The sequence below is a fragment of the Ambystoma mexicanum genome, chromosome 1p (assembly GCF_040938575.1).
Source record: "Ambystoma mexicanum isolate Mex_15411 chromosome 1p, UKY_AmexF1_1, whole genome shotgun sequence".
Lineage (NCBI taxonomy): Eukaryota > Metazoa > Chordata > Amphibia > Caudata > Ambystomatidae > Ambystoma > Ambystoma mexicanum.
In genome coordinates this window covers 1,308,777,427-1,308,790,518 of record NC_090921.1, presented here as the reverse complement: position 1 = coordinate 1,308,790,518, position 13,092 = coordinate 1,308,777,427, and the positions used below count along the sequence as shown (strand labels likewise).

At 44.7% G+C, this 13,092-nt stretch overlaps 1 protein-coding gene across 6 annotated transcripts in view; it reads left to right on the top strand.

Annotated features, from left to right (window-relative positions):
* Positions 1-13,092, top strand: part of FLT3LG (fms related receptor tyrosine kinase 3 ligand) — a 619,298-nt gene that overhangs the window by 579,851 nt on the left and 26,355 nt on the right. For all 6 annotated transcript variants that reach the window (XR_011260435.1, XM_069606286.1, XM_069606316.1 and 3 more), the window contains one exon: positions 3,926-3,994. Coding sequence is in view for 5 of the 6 variants with exons in the window: in XM_069606286.1 (XP_069462387.1) it covers positions 3,926-3,982 (57 nt within the window). In the remaining variant the exon portion in view is untranslated. The remainder of the gene's footprint in view (positions 1-3,925; positions 3,995-13,092) is intronic.

Here is a 13,092-nt window from a genome sequence, read left to right as displayed (position 1 = left end):
TATGGGTTGCATTAGTAATTCGAGCATTTCTGTACAGAGAAGGGCTACAGTAAAGGATTCGGTTTGCTTCAGATACAATATTTGGCAGTTGCATGTTCATTTCCATCTAATGTTATTCACTGTGTAATCATGTTTGGAATCGTTCATTAGAAGATGGCATTTGTGATGTCATCGTTCATGTCCTGGCTGTTAGTCTTAGCAGTGCACGGTGGTGGCACAAGTTATGATTGGTTAGCAAATTCCTAGTTTTCTTTTTTGGTTTTACTTGTAACCATAACGTCCCTTTAGCAAAGTTTTTTCATTGAATTTCATAGGTTTTTATTAGTGCAACATAACCATAAAGTCCCTTTAACAAAGTTTTTTCAGTGAATTTCAAAGGTTTTTATTAGTGCAATTTAACCATAACGTCCCTTTAACAACATTTTTTCAGTGAATTTCATGGGTTTTTACAAGTGCACGCTAATTTCCTACAACTTACTGATATCATACTTACCCCAATATAGCAAACATTTTGCCCAATTTAACAAAGTTTCACCGTAAAATTCAGCCATTCACCACCTTCTAGCATAATTTTGAGCACTTCTATACACTTTTTGCAACTTTTCCCACTGTGTTTGTGTTCGTCAATGTTTGCGAACGTCTGACATTATCGTAGACTTTCCAGACAGTGTCACGTGACCACACGCCCGGGCACGGCATGATGACGTGTCCACGAACACGTCCGCACTTCACGACCAGGTCCGTGCTTCACAAACAGTTCGGAATTGCATTTTTCAGCTCATCTAGGAATTTTAAAGCTCAAAATGTACCCTTGCACAGCTTCTTACTCATTATCCATTTACAATCTAGCACACAACACATGCTTGGAAGAGCATTATCAAAACTGCTATTTATCCTAAAAATGGCATCAGCTATTGCCATCCCTCCTCCCCAAGAGCCACCACACCCACCAGATGGAGGACCTACACAACAAAAAACCACACCCAGAGAGAATCATGGGGGTGGCAGTTCTTTTACCACTGTTGGGAATGTACCAAAGGCTAAAACTACCAAAGTGAAATGCAACATTGTACTCAGTTGCTGACTACCTGGACAGTACTCCTATGGGACCACCTCCATGGGCCGCCACACCAAAATCTAACCACTGCAATGCTCTCAGAAAGGTTTTTCCTTTCTTAGCAAGTAGTATGTCTTCCTCCACCTCATCTTCCTTAACCAATACTGTAACCACACAGCTTACTTCTGTGGGACACAAAATCAGACCAGCTACCTTGCAAGCGATAAAAGAGGCTGTTGATCCCTATCTTTCGAAGACAGCTGTACTCTGTATATACTGCAACACACCACTCTGCAGGGAGAGCAATTTTGAAGTGCTTTGGAGCTGTAATCAAGGAGTGTGAGAAACACTGCCACCTACCTCAGATGTAACACACGTGCAACATCTTCCCCTGTCTACCTGTCCCTCCATGTTTGTGGTTGGTGCCTCTTCCCACATTTCCCTCCCCACCTTACTTTCTGAGAGGTTTTTCAGAATGAAAAGGTAACATTTTTGTTTGTCTCAATGCAAGCTATTGCCGCAGTAATATCGGGGCCATGCGAAAACGAAAAGTGCAAAAAGTAAAGCTAGTTTGAGGAGGAAAAAGGTTAAAATCGCATTGAGCTAGAGTTGGGGAGGGAGAAAGAGGAGACCATGTGAAGTTGGGGAGTTAGAGGTAGTCTGGGGGCCAAATTACAGAAAGAAATATTTTAGCTTATCAGGGGAATACCGGTGGAATACGGGGGAATCTCACAAAATTATCGCAGTAAGACCTACTCGAAAACATAAATGCATCACATGAAGCAGAGAAAGAAAGAAAGGGAGTGATGGAAGGGGACCAGGGAGGGAAAAATCAAATGAGGTGGGACGGAGGCCTAGGGAAAAGGTAGAAGGAACATGGGGGCACCTATGAGGACTTTTACATTTGTGAGCATAATCGAGGAAATTAGTGCAAAATTACAGCCATAATTATCAGGGGGATGGAAACTGAGGAAAATAAATAAATGGGGGGACATCTGTTGTGATTACATCTACTAGGCAGGGGAAATGGGTCTTTGTGCCAGTGGCCCTGGCCAGGAGGCCCCAAGGAAACATATTGGTACAACATGTGGAGCGGCCACTGCTGAAGGCCATGACTAGTGGGCTTGAAAGAAACGTAGTGTTTTAAAATATACAGTGGCCACGAAGTCTGCGCTCATTGGCCAGGGCCAAAGGGTATCAGGTAATATTATCCCCACCAAAAATATCGCCGTACATATGGTCGTCGGGAACGGCCATAGGCAATATTTTTGGTGGGGATAATTTATGGGGTAAATGGGTGGGTGGGATGTGGGGGTGTCCCCCGCTCCCTTTAAAAATATATGGGGATTGCGGGGGTGTCCCCCGCAGGTCCCATGGGGTAATATCACCGCAGGAATATGGCGAAATTTTTGTATGGCGATATTTTTGCGGGGATATTATCACATGGAACCGGCCAAAGGCCCTAGCTAGCGGGCCCCAAGGAAACCTATTGCTGCAACATGTACAGTGGCCACAGCTGAAGACCATGGCTAGTGGGCCTCAAAGAAACTTATTAGTGCAACATGCTTAGTCAGCCGTGGCCATTGGGTATGGACGGAGGCCATGACTAGAGGGCTTGAAAGAAACCTACTTTTTTTAAATATACAGTGGGAACAGCCGAAGGCCGTGCTTACTGCCCAGGGCCAAAGGCCATGGCTCGTGGGCCCCAAGGAAACCTATAGGTGGAATGTGGAACATATAAAATGGGCACAGCATGGCCAGAGGCCGTGGCTAGCGGACCCTAAAGAAAACGATTGGTGCAATATGTACAGTGGCCACGACCAAAGTCTATGGCTAGTGGCCCTTGAATAAACTATGGTATAACAAAATCCTTGAAATTCACCCAACAAACTTTAGATAAGGCACAGTTAAGGTGATCATCACTTCCAACCTCCGCTAATTGTCATCGGGTTTGTTGCGTTAAATCTGATCACCTTAACAGTCCCTTAACTAAAGTTTTTTCAGTGGGATATATATATAGCTATGAAGGGCAGACACATAGAACACGTAGATTCTTATGATTATCTTGGTGTTAGATTCATGAGTGTGGTTGGTGCAATCTAATGAAGAAATTGCGCCTTATAAATAAGTAATGCAATAGTATAATCGCTTCACCACATGGAATGGTGCTACGTTGCCAGCTCTTAAAATGTATAAAACGCAGGCGAAGCAATCTGCTTTATTAGGAGCAGATCTATGGCGTTACCAGAATGGACTGAAGCTGACAACTATGCAAGATATAATTCTGAAGAAGTTACTCTGCTTACCCAAGAGTACCCCAAATGTATTTCTCTACCTAGAAACTCATTTACCAGGTATTTTATATAAAATAGAACTTAAACCCTTGTTGCATTGGGTGCAACATCTCCCTTTCAAGTGAAATATAGGGAAGCACTACTAAATCTACTACCAGTAGATTGGGGATCTTCTTTTCCATGGTGTCGACCTATCAAAAGTGTCCCCTATGGGGCTCAAATGGGAATGGGGAGAATATTTTCCGGTGGCCAGGAATGGGCAATTACCGGGTCCGGCAAGGCCGTAATGACTTGGTAATTGCCCATTCCTGTGCGCCGGAAAAAAAAAATACCGGCGGCAGCCGTGCCTGTATTACATACGTTATGAGGCCCATTATGTTGAACGCAGTCATGATGATGATATTTACCCCGGTTCAGAATTGTGGCTTTTCAGTGACCCTATTCCGCCAGTTTGCTAGGCAGTGCTATATGCCATGTTAATATAAACTAGCTATTCTTTACACATGGACCTGCACAAAAAGTCTCAATTTAAGTTAAGAAAATCTAAACAATTGTGTCTTTCCTTTTGGCCCAGACTTCTACTAATTTGGAATTCAACGGAAATGACCCAGAAATGGACACCATCAGCTGAGAAACCTTGCAGGTATGAACATGCCTTAAATGAACACTGTCTTCAACAACATGTATGTGCAAATGTAGGGAACCCTTTCTGACAGTTCACATGGCCAGATCATCATGCTAGACTCCTCACTTCCCCTGCACTGAGTCTTCTTTAATATTCACTAAGTAGTGATTGTTTATGCCTTTGTGCGCGATTTCTGAGAGCACTTTCCTTCTGAAAATAATTGTTGGGCACCAATCCAGCGTTACATTTATTTTCTTAAAACAATTTTGGAAACGTTTGTGCACTGCGATCTTCATTGCCATCTGCTCTGTCAGAGGGTGGCCTGACAATGGCTGTCACAGGGTCAACTGGCAAAGTTGTCGGGCTGGAGATGTGGCTCGAGGCATCTGGAACCCGGTTCTGCAAAGTGCAACACTAGGCTTTGCAGTGGTGCTTGGAGCATGTCTGTTACTTTCAGGTTTGCTTACCCTTTTCCGTATGTCTGATTTGGTTTATAATTGTTATAATTGTTCTTTTATAGCACGCTTAATCCCAGCGAGTGGTTTCTAAGCGCGGGATTGGGTTTTCGAACCTGTGTTGTGCTGTGTTGTCTTGCTTCCAAGACAAACACGTTGCCCCTGAGCTATCCTTCCTCTACAGGCTTTCCTTTCCTTCGGGTTAATGGCTGTGATGTTTTCCATGCCATAATGGTCTTCTCCTCCATGGTGGACACATTGTTGGTCTTGCTTGCTCTCTGCTGCAAGGCTCCAGAAAGTTGGCCTGCATAGATACTGGTGACCAGAAGCTTTTTCTGCTTGATGTTCTTTCTTCCAGCTACAGGTCTTATTCTCTGTCACTCTGCATAACTCTTTTAAGCAGAAGCATCATTGTGTTTCTTCCCCAGCTGAGCAAAGAGAACATGGGGATCCATTTGTTGAGACTATTGTAATCTTTCTGTGAACACTGATAGAATTAGGAAGATGTGTCTTGTGTGGTGCAGTCTGCTTTCCTGCCTCACCTAATTGGCACTGGCCCTATAAATGTCGAATTCCTGATAGTGCATTTGACTGGTCTTGCCTTGGCTATGCCATTTTCAATAGCCCCTGATTACATTCTTTACAATGGTGCAACCTTTCCAGCTGATTTCTTTTGTTAAATGTTAGGTTGAGCAGATCGAGTGATATCCGCCAGCGAGGCACTTAGGGAATTCCATTATCTACTTGTGACAGAACACCGAGGAATTAAACACACTGGGCCTCATTACACGGTAGGCGGAGAACCATGGCGCTATTAGCGCCATGGTTCATGCCGGTAAAATACTGGCACCGCCTTGGTGAAAAGGGGAATTACCGCCCCATTCCAAGGTTGGCGGGGCGGTAATTCCCCCTTCCACCATTGCCCTTCCCCATTCCCATTTTTGCCCCATAGGGCATAATGAGAATGGGGAAGGCGCTAATTACGGCACCGCAAATTGCGGTACTGTAATTAGCTCCCTGGGTCCCTTTGCGGGTTGGTTTTTAACGCCTGCAAAAAGCAGGCGTTAAATTCCCCAACCCGCAAAGGGACCTCGTAGTAAGGCAGTAAGGATTTACCGGTACGGGTAAAATACTGGTACCGGTAAACCCTTACCACCTACCGTGTAATGAGGCCCACTGCCCGCAATTTTACATCTTAAGCTTATAACGTCCGAATGAATGGACCACTTAAACAACTGTGACGGGATCAACTCTTCCTTGATCCTGACCGGGAAAATCTGTGGCCGGATAAAGCCAACTGCTCTGTGATGCAACCACTAGAGGTGGTTAACAGGAAATCCCTCGAAGCAACCTCGGTCCTTCCTTATGGAGTTTTCAGGTACTGGGGGCACAGATTAGTGGTGAGGATCCCTGTGGAGCTAGAGGAAGTATTTATCTCCTGAAGGGTGGCCAGAGTGCTGAAAGTGGTATAACCACGAGCTAGGCCTCGACGATGATTGTACATGAGTTGTGAGCCACGTTCACTGGTCCCTACAAGAAGCAGGACCTGAAGTGAACATACAATGGGTAAGCAAGCTCTGGCATGAACACTGGACTGGAGCTTAGCCCATAGTACAAAGTCACTTATGAGCCAGGACCGCAGGCCCCCATTTCTCCGGCACCTGGCTCCAACATGGCAAACAGAGTATTTATCAAATGCCTACATCAAATCCACTTTCTTCCATGCTTATGGGTTTTTCCTCATAAAGGTGAATGGGCCAGAGCATCAGTAATTCTGAAGAAAAAAGTGCACACGGTGCATGAGCACTGGCAAAAGCGGCACCCATGCAGAACCTCCCTTGCGCATGGTCCCCACACCAACCACCAGTTTTATTTATGGCACAAACAAGGAAGGAGGTATATGCGGAGGGGTGCACTATTGGCAGACTTTAAATTTGCTTTTCTTTTTAGACTTTCTAGGCTAAAAATCTCTAAGAAAACCTTTATTTTTGTCGGCATCCCATCTGAGTGACATGTTTCCCATGAGTTACCCTCTTGGGAGGGGGTCTTCTGATTCCTTACTGTGCCACACGGTGCTTCTTACCGAAACTTGTTCCAAGATCCCCCTGGTTCCTTACACCAGCCTCAGGGCCGAGGGAAACGGTATCATAACATAAATATAACAGGAGTATTTGTAAAGCACACTTTCACCCCCGAAGGGGCATCTTGGTGCTCACAACAGATGTGTATTTTTACCCAACTTAATGGTACTCATTTTATGGACCTCGGAACGGCGAAGGGCTGAGTGGATCTGCCAGGATTTGAACCTGTGACCATGAGGTCAAACACAGGCCTCTGTAGTGGAGGCATTACTCCACTGAGCCACAGACCCACCACCTGCACACCTGGATCCCTCCTGAGGGAAGCCTTATGCTTTAGCTACCTGGCTGATAACGCACCGCAAAGGACATCCAGAGCCGGCAAGACGTTGTAGGGCTCTGTGGAGCCATTCCTGTTAAATGCACCCAAATCCCAGGGTGTGATGTTGGACTCTTCTGGGTCTTTATCTGTTGCTCTTACAAGCATGTCTGAATAAGCTTGGAGGTAACATGTGCACTCTAGAGAGCATGTCTCAATGTCCTCCTGTTCAGGGAAGGATATTTCTCAGTGCTCCTCACTGAGAGAGGATGCCTTGAAACACCATAAAACAGTAAAATCTGCTAAGTAGCTTGACGGTTTGGGGCACATAGAACAATAAAATCAAAGCTTTCAGTCAGGCTGGGTTGGCACCCAACCCCCACACTGCACAGGAGTTAGTTTTGCAGAGGTGGAGTCAGATGGGCATGGAGGTAAAGTGAAAGATCTACCTCCAGCTTGATGCTGGAAGTAAATGCTTCACTTTTCCTCCCAAAATCAGCAGAGGTAGATAATTCCGCCAGTGGTAAGTCAGCCAGAAAACCCCAATGGAGTACTATGGACTCCAGATAATGGGGATTTACACCCCTTACCACCACTTGTAATCCTGTAGTAAACCCACAGGACCAAGTGGTGGCAATGGTAATTCCATTTGGTGGTATATATGCGGATTTACCACCAAGATACCACCAAACCCTTAATAGGCCCATTGTCTGTGATGGAGGTCTTAGAGTAACTGGTCGATGGATCTTTGACTGTTGAGTTGGGTGTTCGGACACCAGTATTAGCCTTTACATAAGAATTATTAGGCGTTTATTTATTTTATTGACATTTTTGTTCAGTGCTGGCTCCACCCACATTGTCTCCAAGTACCTTACAAGGTGAAAAGGTGGGAATTGAAAATGAAGTTACAAAATATTTTCAGGATAGAATAGAAAGATTAGGATAGACAACTGGTAGCAGGGGAGGTGGAGGGGAGGGTTATGTGTGGGAAAACAGGTATGTTTTGTGGATCTTTCTGAAAGTGGAGATGGAGGGTGCAGTGCAAATGTGAAGAGGTAGGGTGTTCCAGGCTCTGGGTGCCAACTGGGTAAATGCTTGTTTTTGTGTGCATGTTATTTTGCAGAGTGGAATGAGTAAAAGATGTTGGCTTGCTTGTATGGTGTTTGTGTGGGTGATGGGTTTGAGTTTGGCATGAAGGTAAGATGGGATTTTGTGGTGGATGTGTGATTTGACCGTCATGAGTGCTTTGATATGGGGGTAAGTTCTGGTCTAGGGAGCAGATGAGGTGATATTGTTTTGGAAGGGTTGAGCTTGAGGAAGTGGGTGGCCATCCAGGTGGTGCTAGGGGAGAAATAGCTTTTGAGAATGTGGGGTTGTGAAGGGATAGAGACATGTGAGAGGCAGGAGTTGATGATTTTGAGCCAGTGGGGAGCAAGGGTGGTGATGCAATTGGCTGAAGCTTGAGGTGAGCATACATCATCCAGGAAGTGTGCATATTTCGTTTTGGCAGTACGGGTGATGAGGATATCTGTCGATGGGGTGGAAGATGTCCCATGTGTTGGTATTTTTGGGAGCAGGGGGTAGGAGTTGGGGAGCAGAGGGGAGGGCTTGCCTGATGTTATGTCTTTTGGAGTTGAAGTAGTCCATGAGGAAGTTGCATATCAACATTTTGGAATTGAAAGCCATATTTCTAGCAATGAAGCAGCAGGGTCTTGCTCTTTACTGACAACACCACTGAAGTGTTTTACCTGAACAAGCAGGGTGGCACAAGTTCACCTACCATGTGCCGCCTTGCCATGCACATTTTGAAATGGTATTCAAGTCCACAACATTTTCCTTGTAGCAGCTCATCTGTGGGAGAATTGAATGGTCAAGTGGACAAGCTCTGCAGAAGGGTGTAGGCCCCTCACAAATGGGACCTAGTTGAGGTTGTTCTTTCCAACGTTTCCTGGGAGTGGGGATTAACACAGATTGACTTGATTGCATTTAAGACTAACCGGAAGTGTCTGCTTTTGAATCTCAAAGTGTGAGAGGATGACACTCCCTGGGAGATGGTTTTTCTCCTGAAGTGGTCACCAGACTTTCTATATGCTTTCCCTCCACTCCTCTTGGTGTGAAAGGTGATTCAGACATTTTAGAAAGTGTAAAATGTCACATGAGTCTGATTGCTTCTTAATAGCCCAACAGAGTGTGGTTTGTAGGCCTGCTCCTTCTCTCTCAGCTTCTGTGTCACCCTCCTCATCCAACAAGAGATGTCTGTTGCAGGCATGGTGGGTGATTCTTCACCCTTCGGCTACATTTCTATACTTAGCACCCTGCGGAAGTGAGGACATACTTTTTGGGGATCTGGGTATTTTTCACAAGAGAATGTAGCCATCAATAAGATGACCAGGAAGGATTCCACTAAGTTGCAAAGCATTTGAAAATTGACCAGCATTTGCTATTGGTGTATTGAGCAGAATACCAATCCACAAATTGTTTCACTGGAAGATGGCTTTCTTTTGTTTCGCACTTAGCTTCTTCTGCAAATAAGGATTTATCTGTGAGCTACTTTGGCTTACATTTTTCTGGGAGACAATGATTTTCCTGTGGTTAATTTTATGGTGAGAGTTCTGCGCCCTACATGGGGTCTAAGTGTGGTGTTGATGGTAATTGTGCATTAACGTTTTGAACATTTGGCAATAGCTGACCTACAGTTTGTAACTTGAAAGGCAGCTTTCCTGGTTGCAGTTACATCAGTGTGCAGAGTCAGTGAGCAACAAGCAATTTGTTCAGCTGGGCCTTTTCCATAAAGATAAGGTAATGGTACAGACACACTCCCCTTTTTGCTCCTAAAGTACGATCACAACTCTACATGAATCGGGAGATGTCTCTCCCTACTTTCATCCCTAGCATGCAGTAGGAAATGGAAAGTAGGCTGCATTATCTGTAAAGAACGAGGTACACCATATCCTCGGAGCATCTTTTTGTCACATAGGATGGTTCTTTTCTTGGTCCTTCTGCAGCTTCTAAGACATCAATAATCGGGTTCTCCACCAATGGAAATTCTTGATTATTTAGTGTGTACAGACGCCGGTAGCTCCTCAGAGGCAAACTCCCATGGAGAACGTCTGAAACGCAGCTGTGTCGGCCACCCAATATGCATGCGGCAAACATTGTGCACTGGAAATGTGTTCTAGAGCAGATGGCCACTTTGGCTGAGCAGGTCCGAATAACTTTTTTAGATAGGATTTGGGTCTCTTTCCTGTTACACAGCTACCTATCTTCATAGGATACTTCAGGAATCTCCCATACCTATGAAGGAAATGGGGTGGGATGTAGTAGTACGTTTAATATACTCACTGTGGTGACTAATGTACTCCTAATCTATATTCCCCATTCCTCCATATGTCCCACTCACTGTCCCTTCTAATAAAAGTAAAGTGCTGCCCTCTACAAAAGGACTGGTGGTTGGGGTGGGAAGTATGCACAATGGAGGACCCATACAAGGGTGACCTTTTCTTTTGAATGATTGCTGATCCCCATCAAGCTCCGGCCCTGTCCCCTTCTCGGAGAAACATTAAGTATAAGGGAAAGGGGACTTTGAACTATGGGTACTGTACTCATTGCAGCAAGTAACCTGCATTTTTCTGACCATGGGATAGGGACATGGGCACACTGCTACTATTCCCTCATTCACCACATAGACCGGGAAACCCAATCACCAGCCATATTTGTAGGCAGAACGTGGGACATTTGTGCACAAACCAATCGTGGGACAGAAAGTCAATAGGGCAGCAGACCCATGGATCAGGAAGCATACTTTTTCAGTAAACTAATCAGCCATGATATAAAAGGTGAAATAACCCCCCTGATGGTCTTGGAGCTAGGATGGCGTTCCTAAGAGAAAATGGTGACAGGAGAGTTGAGCTAGCAGAAAGAGGATAGGAAATTGTGCTGTCACCATGCTAAGCTGGCAAGATAGCCAGTAACACTATGAAGGCGGGTGGGCCGTGCTCGCTGATCCTTAGCTTGAGGGAAGGATGGACTAAACACCTGGATAGCTAGATAAACCTGCTATAATGGTTTCAGAAACGGGTAAGAAAAAACCTATAGGATTCCTGAAGTAAGCAAAAGTAGTGTTAGTCCAGAATTATAGTCTAGACCATGGAAAAACACCACCAATTCATCTAAACATTACGTGTCAAGTCCTTGGGGGTACTGGGAAAGGTCCCAGAGCTGTTGGCAGAATGGTAATATGTAGGATCAGAGGGTAGAGCAGGTCAAGGCTGGCAAAGGTTGGTTGCTAATGAACATAAATCGTTTTGGTTTATGGTTCAGGGAGTGAGTGATACTATTCAGGAAAAAACTGCTTTCCCATTGTAAGATGGTGGTGGAAGAGGTGCTTGTTAGGACTAATGGAATGTTTGTACTCACGTTTTCACCGCCAGCAATATTCCTAACTGCCTTTCATCTAGTATCCTCATTACCAGAAAAAGGGTACTTGGGCCCCACCAAAATCCCTGCCGCAATGAACTGAAGACTCAACCATAGGTAGCTTTATTATCAATAGCAGTGACATGCATCACACTAGAACAGCATATCTGTCTGATTAGGATGGCTCATCTCAAATATTGGCCTGTACGTACCACCCATCATCTAGCGAGGCCCACCACTTCCTCCTGTGCTATAGACCCCCCGGCTCAGCTACTCTGTTCCTGGACGCCCTAGACATTTATTTAGGTTCACATGCGCTCCAACACGACAATTTAATTATTTTGGGCGAGCTTAACATTTGGTGCAACATCATGGAATGCTCTATTCTCGCCGACTGAACCATAACCCCTGTCAGTTGGTCAGACCATTCGTTGGTGTGCTTCCTTCTATGGTACTCTTGTAAGTCCCAGTCCCAAAATATTGTTCCCAATGTGGAACTATGCCATTGGAAAAGGGATCTGGACTGCATATCCGACAATGATCTTGTGCAGAGCCTCCCACTTACACAAGCAAATATGGACTGCTCGGAGCATTATTCTAATTTGAAACTTGGTTTGCAAAATAACTGAAACCGCATTGCCCCTCTAAAAGTCATCAAAAAAATAGGAAGAGGAATAATCAATGGTAATAACAATACAGAAAAAAAGAAAACATCTGGCTTAAAGTAAGAGACGAAACCTCCCTTTTGGCAGTTAAAACAGCCTTGGCTATATAGAAGAAAGAAATTATTTTAGCTAAATCTTTGGTAATGCAAAACCAAACTGAACAAGCAGAGAATCGAACCAAGGCTTTGTACCTTGTTATAAGAAATGTCTCTTTTCCTGAGAATGTGAATTCCCAACTCAAAGCATCAGGCAATTTGGCTAATGAATTGTTTCTTTCTAGAGAAAATCAACTCTATTAGAAATAATATGCCAGCTTGTCCAGTCTTTACTAAAGCCGATACAAGTATCCCCTTGCTATATTTCCATCCAGCCTCTGTCCCAGTTTCTCCTTTTCTGCTGTCGGGGCTGATGACATTTCTAAATACCTGGAAGAGTTAAAACCTACGAATCTTACCTCTGACCCAATCCCAGCGTATTTTGGCAAAACAGCACTCCTTGGCTCTTAGTAAACCTCTGGCATCTTTTATAAATGCCTCATTATCAGAAGGCATTGTTCCTCTGGAGTTAAACAAATCCTTTCTCACACAATTGTTAAAAAAGCCGACATTGGACCATAAGGTCCTTGCTAACTTTTGTCCAATAGCCGGCTTGCTATGACCTGTCAACATTTTAGAAAAGGTGGTGACAAGGCAACTCCAGACACATATAGACGAACAAAAGATCCTCGACTGTTTCCAGTCGGGCTTCAGACGGGCGCATGGAACTGAGACTGCCCTGGTGACGGTCTGGGATGGCCTGCTGGGGGCCGCCGACGAATGTACTGTCAGCATGCTTGTCATGCTAGACCTGTCAGCGGCCTTCCACGCAGTGGACTTTGACATCCTCATCTGAAGACTGTCATCAGTGGCACATGTTTTAGAAGAGGTCATGAGATGGTTTGGGTCTTTGCTATCTGATCACACCCAACAGGTGAAGGTCGGTGACTGCCTTTCCGTCGGTCGAGTGCGGAGTACCTCAGGGGTCCTCACTTTCACCCCTATTGTTCAATATTTATATTCAAATCTTGTTGAACATTTTTTCAGAATTTGGGTTGTCATACCATTCATAGCATTCATATGCAGATGATACCCACATTTATGTGCGACTAAATCAACCAGCGAAGGCAGTAAATACTGTGTTATCC